At 39.7% G+C, this 19954-nt stretch overlaps 1 protein-coding gene across 2 annotated transcripts in view; it reads right to left on the reverse strand.

Annotated features, from left to right (window-relative positions):
- UBE2E3 (ubiquitin conjugating enzyme E2 E3) overlaps positions 1 to 19954 on the reverse strand; it is a 54255-nt gene continuing 34301 nt past the window's right edge. For both annotated transcript variants that reach the window (XM_064718360.1, XM_064718361.1), the window contains 3 exons: positions 3664 to 3796; positions 1801 to 1948; positions 1 to 792 (listed from right to left, as the gene is read on the reverse strand). In XM_064718360.1, coding sequence (XP_064574430.1) covers positions 695 to 792; positions 1801 to 1948; positions 3664 to 3796 — 379 coding nt within the window. In that variant the 3' untranslated portion in view covers positions 1 to 694. The remainder of the gene's footprint in view (positions 793 to 1800; positions 1949 to 3663; positions 3797 to 19954) is intronic.

Genomic DNA, 19954 nt, shown 5'->3' on the forward strand with positions numbered 1-19954 from the left:
CACAGGTGTGCATTAAATATTTAATAGCAAGCCTTTGCTTATGCATATTAATTTAAAAATTATCCACAGGGATCTGTGATACATTGGCCTTGCCTTGTTACTATAACTAAATTTATTAAAATATTAATTTAAAATAGGAAAACAAAGAAACTACTCCTTGGGGAACATGTTTATTGTGTTTGAGATGATACACTGGGTGCTCTCTGAGCTACAAAGGGAAAAAGGAAATCCTTTCATTACAAACTGACAAAGGTAAAAGTTAAAACAGTTTTCACAACAGCATGTACCACATATTGGAAATAGATCTGGGTTTAATACAAATGACATAATTCCTAGTAATCTACAGCTAACTTTAATAACTTCATACAGATAATGAATTAGGCTAAAATGCACTATAATATTTGGTTGACTTCAGGAACAGTATCCTTAGTACATCACAAAATACATTTTGATATCCCAAAGAAGCAAGACTTGCAAGTAGGCATTTTAAACATAACTAATCTACAGCTACAAACTTCTACTCTTGATAGCATTTACCTTTTTGGGGAGCAGTATCCCAGTCTTCAAAAGGATAAAAGCAGAGTAGAATCAGTATAACATATACACAGAAGTCCGTATTGTAAAGGCTATAAAGATTTGTTGCACACTGCAAAGTTGCCTTCTGCACCTTCACACTGCACAAGTAGTTTGTCATTTATGTTGCATATCTCTTGGTCCACTGTCTGGCTATCCTGTCATGTTCTGCTCTGTTGGTCAGGTACTGAGTGGCTATGCTTCCAACCAGAGGGTCAGCTGCAAAAGGCAGGAGACAATGCATCAGAATCCATCCCACAAGTAACAGTCCCCAAGATAAAACACATTTTAAAACATGGCATCCATTCCAAAATATAGTTTAGACTAGAAATACAGTGGAGCTCTCATCATATAAGACATTACCAAGAAAGCACACATGACCAAAGCACAACAAACAGGAAAAATCTATTGTGGTTATCTGCATATGAATGAATCTTGCCTCAGGCAGGTGCTCTGCTTTCAGCCCTTTGCCTGCAGGACCCATTCAGCAATGCTGCCCCTAACAGGCACCCTCCTGTCAGGGAGGTGCACAGGACTAGTGGGAGTTAGAACATTCGGGCTGCAGGACACACCGAGGGGAGCCCTTCAGGAGCCACCAAGCCTTTGTACCTAAGAGGCTGATCCACTTCTCCCTCACTGTGACCACTTTCTGTAAATGAACGGTCCCTTAGCACTATTGCTCAGTTCCTGCCCTGACCGCAGGCAATTAGCATCCATCGCCTAATGACACTGGTCACACATTGCTGCTGAGAATCTGTACTGCTTCCATGGAGCCCTTCCCCTCCCCACAGGATCAAGGAAGCCTAGGGAGAGTTCTCTCTGAACATCACCTCCCTCACATTTGCAAGATTAAGCCTTTCAACTGCTGTCTTAAGAGACTTCGTGCAGCTTCTTCCAACATGCAGGAGTTATAACTCAGAAGAATGTTGCTCCTTTCCTGGACTGAGCACTCCTTTGCTGGACCTCCTTCAATACAGACCTTCAATGACATCAGCTTATTTTCTCCATCATATCTTGAAAAAAAAGGACTTAGTGCTACTTACTTTCTGTTGTGTCACAGTAGTAAAAACACCATTAAAAGAGGGATCATATCCAATATGGAGTGCTTCACCACAAATTAAAAAAAATATTAAATTTTATTTAATCTGCATGCAAATATACAAATTACATTCCATGGCAACTAAGTCAAACGACTGCGAGTCTCTCAGTGAACTATCAGCTCCTCACCTGGGTTGCAGTCTGTCAGAAGTGAACAAATAGACAGCAGAACCTTTGAAATAGTCAAAGCAGGGCTCCAGTTGTCTTTCAGGATATCCAGACAGATGACTCCCTGACTGTTGATGTTGCAGTGATAAATTCTGGTGCGGAAAGTAACCTGAAATCACAGCATAAGAGACACAGAGAGTCATTCAGTGCTGCCCAGGGATGGTGCCCCTTGGCCTTCAGCAGCCTGGGGGACTCCCAGTTTTGCAGAGCTTCTGCAGATACAGCTCCTCTCTGCTTGGCTTCCAAGCCACAATTGTTTAACAGAAGAGTGACTATTTTCTGTAGCCAGGCCTGCCTTTAACAAATCTACCATGATGAGATTAGGGGCATAAACTGCTTTCACACAGGCTCTCAGGATGGTACCCACAAAAACAAGGACCTACTTTATATATGGTAGCTATTTAATGAACATACCACATGTCAGGAACATTCTAATCACAAATGTAACTTCACTGTCGTTTCTGAAGGTAAGGAAGTACACAGAATTTGTCTGCATGTGCAGTATTAGTTGATCTTTTTCTTTCTTTCAAAAGACTAAATACAGACCATGAAAATTAGTCTTATTAAATTAACAATGAAATCTTTTTCCTTACCCTTCATTAGGCAGAATATAATATACAGCCAAAACAATGCTATTATACTAACTAAATCCATCCTTAAATTATTTCAGACTAATATTGATAGAACATGTGAACATTCTGCACAAATAAGAAGTGAGAAAATGTAACTGCTTTAATTACACAAAGCACAAGAACATATGGAAATTTTTCTTTTTCATACTGACTGGGGGGGGGAGTAGAATCCACAATGTATCCTGAAAATTTAAAAACTATCATGCTCTAAAAGAATCTACAAGATTTGAATAAGGAATTTGTCTAAAACAGTGCATCACTTCAGTATAACATTCTTAATTCAGAACATACTAAATGCTGTGGGTTAAAGAGAAGTGTGAAATACAGAGTGTATATTCTTTATGTTGCAATCATTCTAGGAATGTAAAAAGGTATTAGATTTATAGTAACATAGTTATAGCCCCCAAAGATGTAAGTTGTAAAATGTTGTGTGGTAAAATGTATTTAGTTGTGAGAGTTTTGCAGTGTCTTTTCTGGTGACTTGGTCAAGAGTTGTAATTTGGCAGCAAGGGAGGGGAAAAGGGAATGACCTTTACATTCTTTCATATCCATTAGTAAATTACAATTTATTAGGTGTCCATACTATTTCTGAGCAAGGAACTGACATTTTAATTTAAGATCAGTTTAATGCAATAAGAAGAGCTTTTGCTCAAAAACATTATCAAACAAGATTGCTTATTTTAGCAGTCGTAAATAGACATTTTAAAATAATGGAAATTCATCACACCAATTTACCCAATTTTAAGACACAACATAATGCTCCAGTTTTCTATGTGAACTTTTTATAGCTTTTTTTTATTTCTTAAAAAGTTACTGATAATATTTAATATGGAATCTAGCTCATAACACGAAAGACTATTATATTTTAGTAGCTAGAATGAGAAGAAGGAAACATAAGAAAGTCTTGTGTTGTCTTCTACTAGAACTAAAATTTCTTGAATCTTACCTGTTGATCAGAATTATCATCTCATTTATCACTTGGTGAAGTTTGGAAATCAGTACTGACTGTGGTAATCAAGAAGTAAATTAGATGGAATTTTTCTGAGACTGCAAGCCAAGATTTTGGACCTTGTAGTTTTCAAGAGACCATACACAGATCTGATATTCAGAAAGTGATGTGCAGTCACTTGGCTGCAAGCTGTATTCTTCTCACATGAAAAAATGATAAGCACAATAAAAATCTTACCCTTACCTTTGGTGGCTTGAATGGATAGTCAGATGAAAATGTGATATCCAGGAAGAAAACACCTCCTTCATATACAGAACCTGGAGGTCCAAGTATAGTAGATCTCCATTCATAAATGTTATCTCCTTTAGGACCGGCACTGTGTAAAGAAAAAAGGGGAGAGGAAAAGAAAGAGTCAGATGTAGCCTTGAGAGAGGCATTTTATGGATTCCTTCAGCATTCATTTTATTGAATAGAAACCATTTGATTATTTTTAACACCTGCCCAATTTCCAGCTGATTTCAGTGGGCTAGGTGTTTTAAACTGGCACAAAAGCGAGGTACTCTGCTGTCCCTCTGGAGAGACAGCAATGAAATAGAATGATCATACAATACTGGTTTTTCACTGTCCAAAACATATCCCCAGATCTATTTTCTTGAGTCATTGCTCTGAACTTCTACGTCACCCTTTGATCACCTTTTCCACACCACCCTTTCCATGCCATCATATTTGTACACAAAAGGAGTTTTACATCTTGACCATATTCATCTTCTCCAAGCATTTAGCAGATCACACCTATATAAAAAATGTGGCTTTCAAGTATATTGATACACATTTATTGCTACTTGTTTCATAGGCTAGAGTGAAATGTGTTATACCTCTGGGCAGCAAAACTAGGGAAGGGCTAGAGAATCAAGTAACAAGGAATTGAGCTTCTTGCAGCAGTCATTCCAAAGCACTGTTTCTTCAGGATATATCTGTGTTATGCCTCTGGGCAATCAGCAATGAGACAACGAACCAAAAATATTTTCTTTTCAGAATGCATTTCTCACTAGGGAAAGGGTTACTGCATAATTATTATTAAAGTAAAAGTTTGGAAGAATGGATAATGACCCAGCATTTTCTCAACTTCTGAGCCGTCACTAATGCTATTATCACACAGTAACCATCTAACCTCCTCACAAAAAACCCTAACCAAACAAAAAACTCCTCCCCCTTGTCCCCCAAAGGAACAACCACCAAAAAAATCAAATCTTTAGCAAGCCTGGATAAAAATTAACCTAACCTTCCACAAAGGGTCCTGAACCCACCCTGCTGAGAGCCAAACTTACTGAACTGACTGCTATGGAGAACAACAGCACTGAACTCATGCAGACAAAATGGATTGATCACATCTATGCAGATAAGCCAATAACACGGCACTGTGAAAGATCCTTTCAGTTTTCCCCACCTGGGCAGTTTCCCAGGCACCACCTCCATTTCCCAGCCATGCTGAAGCAGCCCCAGCCTTCTCCCTCTGTGGTGCCCAGGATCAGGCCCTGAGGACTGTCACACATGAACTGCACATGAAGCGAGGGACAGGGCATGGCACGACACCGCAGCCTGGGAATTCGTGGTTTCTGGAACTGCTCAACACACAGAGGAAACTCCCAACAAATAAAAGGCTCTTCCTATGCCATGTCACCCCACGTATTTGTCATACATATGTTTGCAGTCTGTAACACAACATGTTGGACATCCATCCTTACTATGTAGTCAAACATGGAGACACTCATCAGAGACAAGGAATATGAGCAGTCTGCACTATAGATCTGCAATTCCCCTCCCCCACCACAATTTAGCTATTTTTACATTAAGATCATTTTTGAGAAAAAAATGCTAATTTTGATTATTAATTCACTTTCAATTAATAATTTCAAAGATGCTTTTTATCTTGTAGATATTTCATGTACCAAATGTTGCAGTTCTTTCATAAACAGGACAAAATAATAATGGAATTTGGATGACATCCTATTTATTAAAAACAAAAAAATATTTTATGAAGCTGTAGCTATTTTCCTGTTGCCAAAATGAAAGTAGATAACAATAGAATGCTGGCCTCCAGAGCACAGCTAGGGGAAAAAAAACCCTACAGATGCTGTCAAAAATAAAGTTTGGGTCTAAAATCTTTCTTTCTGTTTGCAATGCATACATAAAAGTGGAAGGAAAATACTAGATACATTTTAAGGGAAAAAAAAGGGAAATCTAGAAGCAAACAGGTCCATTTTTGGTAATGCAATGAACCATTTGTACCTTCAGTCACTCCAGAAGATAATTTTATTCACGCTCCCTAAAAACCAATTAGTGTAAGAACTGAAAATATTGGGGCAGTAACAACAGCATTTAAAACCCACACAGGCCACTGAAATGTTTCAATTAATTCTGGACATTCATCAAGCTTACAGCTTATTAGTATTGTGCTTGAAAACCAAATTTCTGTGGCGCAAATCAATTTCAGCATAAGATGTCCTAATGACTGCTTTATAGTTGAAAGCAGAGGTTAGTGCTCTTGCCCTGCATGTCAGGTACCTTTCTTTCATACACCCCCAACAGCTGGATGCATTTCACTCAAATTAATGAAATGGATGGATCAAATCTGTGACATGTTCCAGCCCAATGAATCAGTCACGATTAAGTGCAGCACGAGTCCAGGGTCAAACTCTCTGGTAATCACTTACCAAATCAGAGCTAGGGCATTCATAAGCTGGTAGCCACAAAACACAAAATCTTGATGGAGCAACAGGTCTGAATGACAACTTCAGTGTTTTGGCTACAGAGCATACAAGTGCAGGCCATTGCTAACAGCCTGCTATCCTCCTAAATTAGCTTCAGAACATTACAAATTCAGCAAAGGCATCAATACTTCCTTCTCAATAAAAAATCCACTTGATTAATTTTTTCACAATATGGGCTAAAAAAATCTCAGACAAAATAACAAAGCAATTTAATTGAAATGACAAAATATTATTTGCAGAATTAGGGAGGTTTACTTCATACATTAAAGATGGATTGCTTTTTAAAAATAAATTAGAGTTAACTGGCTGCATCTGCTTCCTACGCAAATATTCATTATGCCACTTCACTGAGGGATATATACCTGATTCAGATAAGACAAAGGATTTATGACCATGCTGTAGCCAAGCTAGTCCACAGAACAGATTAAATTTACAAGTGTGACTTCAGATGGTAAATTTGAAAAGACATGTGGTTTAACTTGAGGGGCCCATGGGTTCACAGCAGGTCTGTCAAACCTAACTCTGCTGAACCCTGGCTCTCAAGTTTTCCAAAGACGAAGCGCAGCTTTTCCAGAAGAGTGTTAAGAGCATTCATGTGGATGCAGCAGCATTCACACCAGCAAGAAGCCTGTTAGACTCCCAATGCAGTGGTTACAGAAATCCAAGTTCAGCTTTTGTTACAATCTATTAAATCAAAATGCATTGAAGCTGCCCATATGGAACGAAATGCAGGACAAGAAACTAGGACAAGAAACTTCCAATCTACAATGATGCTGGTAGCATTTTGCTTCCTGCACTCACTAAATGCACTGCTGTCAACAGCCCTCCTCTAAAACACAAGACTTTAAGTTTGGTGACAGAATGCAACTTCATAGTCCTGAGACTGTGCTAACTGAGAAGAAAAAGGATGAAGGAAAATGTAATTTGGCTAAATTTGATGTTAATGCTGTGTTATGCTTTATTATGATATTGAATATGAGTCTGCAACAGCACATAGCAAACTGGGGCGTGGGTGTGCTTGTTTTTGGAAGCTTCCAACAGTGAAGTGTGACTGACTCTAAAAGCCTTATGAGAAATGTCATTGGTATCACAGAACTAAAGGTACTGGTCTACACCTCAAAAAAAACCCACTGGGGGCGTCTACATGGCACAGGTTTAAGTGGTGGAATATTTTCTCATGTTCTCCTCTCAAAGGCTCCACTCTCAGGTGTGATACCCAGGCCGGCAGAATTATAGAAGTGTAAAGGCTGGAAAAAATCTCTACTCATTATTACCAAGGCAGCAGCTAACAAACCAAATGGGGCACCTGGGGTGAGAATTATGTAAGGAAAGACCTCCCTCCATCCTTCCCAAACATTTATTTCAAAATGAGATTCAGCCAGAGTAAAACTCTGGGAAGTTCTTCATAGACTGCTCAGTCACAATTCTGTCACTATACAATTTTTACAGCAGTGTAAGTGAAGTCAGTGCTTTAAGAGAGGGATAAGATATCTCTTTTGATTTTTCTTATTTCAAATGGAAGTACTAAGTAAAGAAAGAAAAATGCCCTCAGGCATGTTTCACAACCTTGTGCTTGAAAAATCCACTTCATAATGGTACAGTATAGTAAAGCTCTGCAAAATCTTCAACCAGCTTTGGAAATTGACTTTTACAAATCCTTCTGGAAGAAAGGCACTCAGAATGTTACCAGTACAAAAGACTGTGTTTTGGACATACACACAGCTAAAGCTGTTGAATTATCTAGTTCAGTGTGACACCACGAGATACAAAAGGGGCTGTGACAGATCCCACCAGCATATACAATTCAGGTAAATGTACAGACCCCATCTGTAGGGACTCTGCCTGCTTTACCGTCTCAGCTTCTGAGCTTGATGAACTCATTTTCAGCAGAAGAAAAATGCCCCAGGCTCAAGTAAGTTCAACTTATCACAGAGGTGGAGATCCATATTTACCACGCAGGATATCTAGTGTGGATGCTAATGTTTGCCCCTCAGGCTACCCAGACAATCAGGGCAGAGAGAAGAGTGATTACAGCCCCCAGAAAATCTAAATACTCCCTAACACCAACATGCTCCATCTCCCTCCGGTGACCTTTCACCAACAGCATGGGGAGCCTGGCTCCTCACTCAAGCCGCTAAGCTCAGCACTTGAGAAAATCCTCTTCACTCCTCCATGCAGTGAGAAAGTGAGTGAAAACAGAGCTAGACAACCCTATCTAGTAGCACACTACCTTTTTATCCAGCTACAGATACACACTGTCATGCTGTTGGTAATTTAAGACCAAAAAACAATCTCACAAGCAACCAAAGGATCTTTATCGGCTGCAAGCTGTCTGACTTGCTCAGTGAGGCCTAGAGAGAGCACAAACACTTACCAGTAGTTACGTTTTAATGTTGAGCATGGGAATAGAAAATGCTCAAAATACTTTCTTGCTTTGATATTTTCAACATTTTGAAGAAAATTTGTCCATTTTCCTTCTTTTTCTTAATTCTCCTTTCCAAGTGTGGAGGCACTCTTGTGGATTTGGTTATAGAGTGCAAGAAAGGAAATGAACATTAATTAAAAGGCATGTGTTTGTGTGTGGCTTTCAGTTCTATGACCTGTGACAAGCATAGATAACAACTTAGGTTTTCTTTATTTTTCAATGCCTTGTTTACAAGGCTCTCTGCAGTGCTTATTCTCAGCATTCATATTATCAGTACCAGTGCCTTAGCACCTCTACTTAAAGAATCTGGGTACTACATCCTGTAGACACAGAAAACATTCTGTTTTCACTGGCAGGAGCTACAAGTATAGCCCTAATTTTAGGATTACAGCATTTTTCTAAGGTTGGACACATGAGGGCCGTCTATGGCAATGTATCAAAACTGTGCAGAAAACATATTTTGATAAGGTGCTCACTATTATTAAGGTTTATAGGTTATGTGCAATTTTTTACAAAGAAAAAATTCCAGTCTATTGTGTTCTTCATATAGCAACAAATGTTTTTATTTTACCTGCCACTGAACTACCTGCTACATTTGTTTGCTGGAAAAGGTTATTTACTGCTTCTAGCATATCCACAGAGGCTCTGTGGAATTGAGGATTTAGGGATCTAGTTCAGTGTACAAATCTCTCCATGTGTCACTTCCCTAAAGTCTATAAAGTCCTTATGATTGAAATATAGAAATCAGCATTAAAAAAAAAAAAAAAGAACCTATTTTTACCTCATGGATCCCCTGATAATTCAGCTGGTTGTAAAGCAGTGCAGGACTTGTGCCCAAGGACATGGTTCAATGCAAAGCAAGTGCAATTTGACAGCTTCTCAGAAGCAGCATGGCTACTCCAAGCACAATGCTGATCCAGCCTAAACTAACTTGGCCAAATCATACACGTTCACAAACCATCCATGGATTATTAGCTTTATGCTTAATCAGGTGTCATTTGCCCTCCTGCAGCCAGAGCAGGGCATGAACTTTAGCTGCTTGCTCTGGCTTAGAAATGCAACCACTGTGTTTGGGCTGTGTTTGGTTCAGGTCACGCTGAACCACCAGGGGACCTCAGCCAGTGGAGATCTGCTATTAATCACCCTGAAGGGAAAGACGTGTTTTACACCATTAGAAGCTCCAGTGCTAAACTTGCCATTACCAGAAGAATATACACTCATGTTACCAAAGGAAGCTAAGTAACAAATCATTTGCTAATTTCATCAAAGCTGTAACATGTAGAAAACCCAAGCAATGTATTTTGGAAAGCTGACAGTATTTCCACTGCCTAAAGCCCCATTAAATTGGTTCATTGCAACAATAGCTTTAGATTACTTTCCTCCTTGTATTCCTGCTAGTTCCTAGGACTTATCTTGCTGTAGTTAGAAGTCTGTGCAGGTCCTTTCCATCTTCCAGAACAAACCAAGCCAATTATGGAGGCAGAATTCCTGTAATTTTTCTTTCAAAAAGGCAACTAAATACCAGAACACAGTTTGCTAAATTACAACAGAAATACTTAAATTAAACACATAACAAAACACATCAGATTTTCTATGTCTATGCTCTTGACAGAGGAGTTGCACCCAGGCAATACACAAAAGAGTTTACCAAATGTGAGTTGTTTCTGAACACAGAAATCTCATAGGCATGAAGAAATTTAAAATAAACAAAATGTTCAGCATGAACTAACTTGCAATATGCACAGAAGTACGTCTCATATGCCTGCACTGGAGATATTATCCATACTACCTAATAAAAACCAGAGCAGGACAGTCAGTAAAGGGAAACATTTCCTGCTACTCTGCCATGTGTTCATAATAACAAAGCTTTAATTTAGCATAAACTAAAAGAACAGATCCCTTTCATCAGTGTTGAAAGACCTGTAGTACTAGTGTCAAAACACTATTTTCTTGCTGTTGATATAAAACTCAATTTGTACTAGGGCCAAATCGTTGAAGAACTTTCGTTGAAGAAATTTATCCAGTGATACACAGTTCCCATTTTTTTTTCACTCAAAATTACTGATGAACCTGGGTTTAGCAAACATGGAAAATTTTGCTTTTCTACTGTGAGAGAGGATCCCTCTCAACTTCCTAACACAAACAAAACTCATTTGGGATACATACGTATTTTGTTTTTCAGTATGTTTAGCCTCCACAGTGATTCTAGCCATTCACACTGAGTCACATGGTACCTGAGAAATTGTGAAGCCTTAGTAAAAGGTGTTCACCCACAAATACAACCAGAAGATGTGTGCTGTGGAGTATGATTGCAATGTACAACTCCCAGATCCCAGACCACCACCTCACCCTCAGGAGATTACATTATTAGTAAGTCATTCAGGTATTCTGGGGCACCCTCATATTCCAGGTATCAGCCACCTCCATCCTTCATTGCAAAATCTTCATGTCACAAAGCTAAGTGACACTGAGAAATCCAGCTTAGGACTTCCTCCCAATATTTTCAATAACACTTTTAATGTCACCAAAGAGAAAAACATATTGTTCCCAACATCCCTTATGCACACCCTTCAGATGGTGGAAGAAAGAAGTTAAACAATTTCACTAAAAGACCTAAGTAAGACTAAAAATACAACTGGCTTTAAAAATGTAGTAAACTTACAAATACTCATGCCCAAGAACAAGAAATGGGCAATTTTCAACAGACTAAGTCTGTAAGTTAACTAAGCCATTCAAATGAAATCTCCAGCTATCCAGATACACCAAATACCTAATTATTAGGCAATTCCAAATGTATTAAAATGTGACCAAGGTATTAAAAAAATCTTCTACCTCTCTGCAGATTGTTTTGTTTTCTAAGGAAGGTACCTTCATTCCAAAAATTGAAAGGAACATCTACAAACAATTTTTCAAGACAGAAAGCACATTGGTGAATACAGAATCACCATCATCTGATAATTCAAGCCCAAAGGTGGACTCTGTGATTAAACTTGTGAACAGCATTAATGTTGTGGAAAAATTTGATTCTAATATCATAAAAGGATAAAGTGCAATTTATAGAACATGATTTATTCAGGTACTTCATGAAGGACCAAGAAAGACAGAATTGCTGAGAAATCACCTGCACTGAAATGTGTGTGTATCCACCTGTTAAGACAGTGAACACCCAACATGCCTGGTGCTCCCACAGTGGAACCTCCTCCTCCACCTCCAGGATGTCCAGGATTGGGTTTCTCTACCACTTCTCAATACCAGAGCTAGAAGTTGCATTTCCCCCTCCTCTAAAAAAAAATCAGCATTCAACTTCAGCAAAGAAGTTCCAGCTTGCCTCATAGAAGTAAAGACAAAATCAGTCAGTCAGATAACCTTGCCTCCATTTCCACACTCTGAATAAGAAGCACCTACTTGGCGATTTAGGAGCTCTAATACATGCATATCGCTTCTGTACAGAGCTGTTTCATACTAACTTCCTGAAAGTTAACCTGTAGTGAGCACTGAATATTTTCATTCAAAAGAAGTCTGTATTTTCAGTGTCTAAGTCAGTTCTTGGTCCAGTCTCCCTAACCTCCTAGCACAGGCTTTCTCCCAAATGTAATTCCATTATTACCTTTAAATACTTTCTTCCTCTTGTCTCTATCAATTTCCACATCAGACTGTACAGCACAACAAACCAGAAAATGCTATGCCACAGCTCCCTGTGTCACATGCCTACCTTGAAGCCATAAAAGTCTGATGCAAATCTCGGTAACTAGAAAAAGGCTGTATTTCTCAAAAAAGAATTGTTCTTTCCCAGTTCATACACCAAGACTTTCTCCACTTTGCATGCAATACGAACACCTTCTCCAGTCCAGCCCATTTCCAAATGTGCTTGGAGTCACCATGTGGACTAGCTGAATTGAAAATAGTTACCTGTTTTGAAGGGGCATGAATCCGATTAGGCAAAACTCAAGAACCTTGTTCAGCACAACAGTTATACGTTCAGAAGGTTTGTCTTTAGTTATATCTCCACACTGGCCACCAAAATTTCCCAAACAGAGGGTTGATTAAATGAGCTTTTCACTTTTTTTTCTTTTTCCACTGAAATGAACACCAGAACTCTGGCTATAAGCTTTAAACTCTGCTTAGAGCAAAATGATGACAAGCTTCACATTCCGTGCAGGGGACAAGTTTATCATTGCTGAAAATTTTTACATATCTAACTTATTATTTGATATGAATTGCTTTGTGGTGCCGAGCAAGTTGAAAAGTAACCAGTGCCTGCTGCCAAGACTCCTGGAAGCAGCAGCTGGCTGCAGACTGGCTCAGAAGCCAGCACCAGCACAAGAACTGCTGCAGTGGGGAGGAGGGCAAAAGAGGGGCTGCAGCAGCTCAACCCAAACTGGCTTAACACATGCTAGAATTATATTCTGCATGTGTAGCTCCAGAGCTACAGCAGGGATAAAGTCAGAGCTCAGGATCCTCTCTCTGACACTGTTCCACAATGTTCATTTAGCATGGGAGCTGGAGAGTGATCCAACATTATGGGCATATATACCAGGACAGGGCAGGCTCCATTTGGGTTCTGAAACATTAGCCCAACAATGTCCACTTCACTAGTTAAACATGAGTGCTTAGAGAGTCTCAAAACAAATCAGCTGAGGATAAGAATCTGCTTTGTGTAATGCAGAACTGGAGACAGATGAAGCAACACTTGGTACAGAGACTATATAAATGTAATGTGTGGATAAAAAGCATTAAAACACTCTGGGAATACCAACTTTAGCTCCAAAAGCAGAGCAAGTCAAAGGAATAGAGAAAGCATCATGCATGCAAACACACATAAATCAATGTCTGATATGAGTTTCTTTTACTCCACAAAACAAAAATGTGAAAATAATAATCATTTCAGGGGAAAGAAAGGTCAATAAACATCTGAGTGAAACAAGTCTCACCTAGTAAAATCTGTTTATTGAAAAGCCAGATCCAGCCCAACTATTGTTTCCTCTACCAGTAATAATTTAATATTCAAAGCAAATGTTCTCTGTGGATATAGCTGTAGTGTAAGGAGGAGAGAGTGTTTGGGTCAGCCCTGGGAGCAGGGCTTTGTACCCCTCTCTAAGGGAGCTGCCACTGCTTAGGACAAGCTAGGGAATTTGCAACCCCCATAGAATTCTACTGTTGAGCTTGGACCACTGGTACCCCTGGACTAAGATATGCTGCAACTCCATTGTAAGAAAAGTCATCTTCTCTCATGGCCCAGACTCGAGGCAGCTGTTGGGAAGTGTCATTTTACTGCCTGCAGCAGGATACAGAAGCTCAACCCTGGGCAAATCAAAAGCACATGGACAGCACAGACACTGGGTGCTAAATCCTTCTTTCCGATAGCTCAGGCAGCTGCACCAGTTGCACCACGTTCAGCAGTCAGATACTGCTACAACACAGACATGGAACGGCTGTGATCTTAAGAAGAAAAGGCTCACACTGTGTATGGTTTTTATTTGAACCTATAAGCATGATTTATCAGTGGAGATAATGTCTACTGCAGCAAAATTCATCAGGTTATATACAAATTAAGTATAATCTCTTCCAACATGTCCCAATATTATATATTCATACATAACTCTACTTCCTTCATATTTTCAGTCAGTATAATTTAGTGAACACCATTAACTACATATTGGCTTACATTTGCAATCTAGGAAAAATAATTTTCTTTCTGATAACAAATCTCAACAGAACTTTTTCTCTGCTGCAAATGCCTAATTTTTAAGTAGTGCACTGCTATAAAATTAGCTTAAGACAGGCTGTCTGCTCATTGCACTTAATAGACTCAGAGCTGAAAAGAAAAACATTTTTACTAGCAGTGAGTGTGCTGGGACTGCCTGCTGACATTTAGATGGTAAAATATTTGTAAAAAAAAAAAGAAGCAGTAAATACATCATTTGTTTTTAACCACTTTTACTGAAGACAAGATAAATATTCTGTTCTACACAAAGAATAATAAACATGACAGGGCAATGACTTGATGAAAGTACCTGAACAGATAAGGGGCAGAACAGGGTACACAAGTAGTCTCCCAAGTCTCTGACAAGTAACCAAAGCACTAGGTGTCAGCAATTCCCATTCAGTGCTTGAAGGTTTATACAACTGAACTTTAGAAACCCCACAAACATTCCTTATCCTTTAACCAGGTGTAGATAAGTGCTCCCAAGAGACAACTTACAAAACTAACTTAAATGGCAAGTTTTCTTTCTTGCTTAGATTTTCCTTAATAAAACAAACAAACAAAAAAACAAATAGTAACAACAGCAGTATTATTAATAACAGCAACAATGATAATAATAACAAAAGGCTCAAGCTCTGGCCTGGCTCTAGGTCCCTTGCAAGTGAGCATGCTACCTCACTTCCCTGGAGCAGGTTGCCAGGTGCCAGCTCTGACAGCAGTGCCAAGCCTCTCTGGCATCTTGGGCTGGGCAGGGGAGGAACCGGTCAGTCATGCCCCAGCAACTCCCAGAGGTGGCGCAGCTGCTGGGGAGCATGGCAAGCTGCTGTGGGGCAGGCCAGCACCCTGGCTCAGGCAGGGAAGCCAGAAAGAACTCTTTGATAGCTTGTTCCCTTTCCCCATTGTGCCAAGCAAATGCCAGAACACAAGACAATACTGCAATGGGAGAAATACTGGACTTTTTTATTGGTAGGAGTTACTTTTCCAAAGGGATAGTCATAGAGTTTTCCATAGCCCGCTGATAATTTGTGTTCACAAAGATCCAGCTTTTCAGAGTTAGGCTGCATCTCACTCCTTCCTTCACCAAGCAGCAGCAGCTCTCACAGGGCAGGACTCCATAAGAAATGGAAGCTAATTACCAGATGTCTTGGAAATCTTTCCAATCTGCACAGCTTCATCCAGTTTCCAATGCTTAGCATCAGCTCTTTTGGAGCCTCTTCATCCTTATTTTGTGTAACAAATTTTCAACAAGGCAGGAGTTCTTTGTTCTCTCCTAATAAAACAACCTAAAATGTTAACACTTCAGCATGAAACTAATGAACTAAACACACTTTTCTGGAGATCTGAGCAGATGTATGGGCATTTCCAGACTCATGTGAAAACATTAATTCTGGAAGAAGTCCTCTAGGCTGTGTTTTTAAAATAACTCCAGAACTACAAAAATTAATACAAACAACAGTTGTAAATTATCTGTATTTTGCCAAGCATATGGCTACTCAAGTGCTGCACTCATTGAGAATAACCTAAAATAAAATCTTATATAGGAGGATGAAAAGAGAACTAAGGACCAAGTCAGACATTTACTTAGATGCAACAGCTTTGTCCACAACATTTTACTCCAAATAAATGCTAGTGGCAATGCAAGATATATACTCTGCAGAGCACTGAGCATACAAGTCTACAAGGATGGAAATACAAATTTACAAGGATGGAAATGATTTTAAAATGTCTTCTCTTGGGGGATACAGTGAAAAAGATGAAAAGTTGGTTGAGTATGAGTTCCTGCGGTACTGCTGACACAGGAGACTGTAACTTTGATACAACCTATTTCACAGGGACACTTACCAAGTAACTGGATGGACTCAGTACAAAGTGGGAATATAGACCCCAGTATACACCCCATGCACATGAATCCTCCAGCTGGCATGATTGGGAGGGCTTTGAAACACCATACAAAGCAGCTGGCAGCATCTCTGTATGTGCAGCTGGTTGCAAAGCAAATGTCTGACCATGCTCTCACTGTGCTATGGAAGGGGATGTAGTAGGAAATGTAGCCTTTGCCCAGAGCCAAGAGGAATGGGTGACATACAGATTTTTGGTAGCTGGACAGTGGCAATGTCCTGTTCAACATCAGCATTGCTTTATTTAAACTTTGGACAAAAGAGTTTTCACCTTGGGCAAAATACCAGGACTGCTGAATGCCACCTGCAGAAATACTGTCATGACTAAAACTGGAAGCAATACCTTCACTTTTATTTTGTACGAATTCTACCCTGTGGATGTTGTCAATTACATACTATAAAAATAAGTAACCCTTATCAGCAGTCAGTTTTAAATGTGTTTAGATGCATGCATTTTAGGTAATAAGCAAGCCTACTTGTACCATACTCTGTACTTCTTGAGGGCTAAAGGTCATCTGTTGCAAGCATCATCTCACCTCTCTTCTCCAAAATACTACCTTAAGTACCTAAAATATGGTTCTTAGTAGATGATATTCAACAACATTCAGAAATATCAAGTTTATAAGAACTGACACTCAACTGAAGTAACGTCCCAAACCACGTGACACATAAATCATGATCTTAATTTGACTACATTTTAAAGAAAACACTAGTATTCACTAAAACACCTCTGTGGCTAAAAGGAAGTGGCAAACATAGAATTAGCTGTGGTCACATGTGGATGACTATTCAGGAAGACTGCGGTGACATGAAGCCGCACTTTTAGCAGGTACAAAATGAAATAATCCCTCTGTTGGTGGCATGGCCCAAGCAGCAAAACTTGGAAATGACTGGCCCCTTCTACTACATGTTACATCCTCTGTGCCTTTGGGAGAAAGGAGGTAAGAAGCCCCATTCATTCAAGGGAGTGCTGCTCCTGAGCTCTGTGGCTGTGACGAACTCGAGGCCCACGTGGGCTTCCACATGGGTATCAAAAATGAAATGCTAAAGCAGCAACACTGCTTTTTTTCAATCAGACTAAAAGTAATAAACTGTTTACAATATATTCTATGAAGAGAAGTACTGCAAAATGTGGTATTATTCTCCTGCTGACAGTCAATGCTGAGCTGATCTATCAGTCATTTCTGACTTTTTCCATAAGCTTTCCTTGTCAATCTTGGCAATCCTTGGCAGCTCTCGGGAGCCTATCCTAAATTTTTGCATATTTAAAAACAAAAAAGATTTACACCATTTTCCTCCAGGGCACTTGGCTCCCCAGGCTATCCTGAATGCCTTAAACACTTTCATGAGTCTTCTTTTTTTTTTAATGTTAACAAATTTCAGTGGTTATAACAGCAATTTTATGACTGTGGCTTTTTGAAAAGATACATCACCTAGCATGCTCTGAAGCAGTCAATGCATAACACTTTCACATGCCTCTCAAACACTTCAGAACTCGCACATCCTTTTCAAGATCTGCCCTGGAGAGACCTCCAGCACCTGGCATGACCCCAATAACCACTGACTCATCTGAGCCATGGAAGATGCAGCAATCCATGCCTTACACAAGGTGCTAAACTACTCAAGGTATAAAGACAGCAATTAGCAGTATGAAGTGGAACATGTCATGGTGATATATTTTTGATGATGCTTCTTTGTGTTCTTCCTTCCCTTTTGAAACCTTTATATATACTCTGTAGATTGGCATTTCTGTGCTTCTTGGATCAACTAAGTGGTTATGCCAAGCCTTCCTACGAACAAGAATTACATTAGTCACTTAAAAGTCTACTGCCTACACAGTCATAAACTAATCCACTCAGCTCAATTATATTGGAGCTACAGATCCTGACCAGACCTGCAGTGTCATGTGGGGAGAACTTTGTGGAGCACTGAAAAGGGTGAGCCTGCCAGGCTCTGGAGAGTGCCATTGGGATGCCTCTTGGAGACCCTCCCCAGGCAGAAGGAATGGTGTGGCAAGGACCCACCTTGCAAATATCCCAGCCTTCAAAATCCCTAATGCTCTGAAGGTCAGCCCCCACCCTCAAACCCAAATAAGAGCCAGGATGCAATTTTGCTGGCACTTCCAATAAAGTGCTGCCTAACAAACAGGCACAGGCTGGATTTTAGCTTCTGAATGGTCTCTGGGCACAGCTCCAAGCAGCAGATCATAGAGTCAAGGAAAAAGGTGAAGCAGGAATGTCTAAGGGTTGTATCTAAACAACATGGTACATATGATATGCCAAGCACAAATAATCTAAACATAGCTGTCTATCTGGCATTAGAAAGCAGCCAACAGAAAAATAAATCCCAGCTTTTAAACACTGACTTTCCTCCAGCTTTATCTATTTGCTGTTTGACTAATATTGACAAGTTTGGTCCACAAAACTAATGTACCACTTCTGCAGACTGTATGTTTCCAGCCTCCTTATAGTTCAAATTTTCATGCTCTTTACACCTTCCCACTCTATTCCCAGCCTTCTCAACCTCCCTTCAGGAATGCAAGAAAAAAAGTATGTCTTCACTAAAAACTCAGCCAGCAGAGACTGACTGCAGTTCTCCCAGAATGTGCATACATTTTCTCTACCTCTCTTCCTCCATCTGGCTCAGCTGAATGCTTCCCATCTCTTCCAAATAGATCTTCTGCCCTTTCCTTGAATATGCCCCTAGTAATCCTTCTGTTACTCTTCTTACAATGAAGGCAATCCTTATCCCATGAGGACAAAATTCCTTTTCCTAGACAATCCCTCAGATTCAAGGAAGAAACATTAATTATAAATGACATAGTTACATGCTCCCTATCTGTTGAAAATACATATCAGACACACAGCAGTACCAAAGTGTCATTCACCATCACTGATTCCAACTTGCTTACATTTAGAATTACTCACCTTAGACTCATATTCAAACTGGAGGAGTTTTATTTACAAAGCTTTACTTCTGGGCATGCCATACAACTAAAAGCAACTACTGAGAACTAGAGTGTTTTTTCTTCCTGAATTTCTAGTCAAATGACCCTCTTTTTAGGTGGCTGTGTGAATCAACACACACAGCTGATTGAAGATAACCAAAAAAGTACAGCTGAAATGCAAAGAGTAAATTTATTTTGCTACATCACTGGCTAGAGGATCCCAAAACCAAACTGGGCTGTAGATACCCAAATTGAGGGCGCAGGCACTGTCAGGCTCAGCCCAGTCCCAGGCAGGGCACCAGGGCTGCTGTTTGCACCCATTTATCAAAGGGCCACACATGGGTTAACACCATGCTGTGATTTTCCTCTCTGCTTTATATGATCTCTGTTTTGATCTCTCTCCCAAGAGAGGGAGCTCAAGCATGTCTGGGAGAGGGCCTCCAAGTTTCTGTAAACACCTGTGTTATCTCTACACAGAAATTCCTCTTCTCAAACAAACAAAGGATAAACAGCAGTAGGCATAATATATGGTTTCCCACACTGTTATTCTCCAGGCCTTGGCATTCCCAGCTGCAAGGTCACTCGATGGAATCTACCATCCTCCTTGCCATTCTTCCACTTTCAACCCTTCCCTCCCCACACTGGCAAAATACTTCTTAGCTGGTTTACATCTCTTGGGTAACATGAAAATAATAATGTTTTTACTATAAATTAAGTCTAAAGAGGATGATGAGTCTAAACAGCCTCTAGCTGTTTGCATCTTAATCTCAAAATTATATCAATGCAAAT

This window comes from Zonotrichia leucophrys, chromosome 7 (genome assembly GCF_028769735.1).
Source record: "Zonotrichia leucophrys gambelii isolate GWCS_2022_RI chromosome 7, RI_Zleu_2.0, whole genome shotgun sequence".
Lineage (NCBI taxonomy): Eukaryota > Metazoa > Chordata > Aves > Passeriformes > Passerellidae > Zonotrichia > Zonotrichia leucophrys.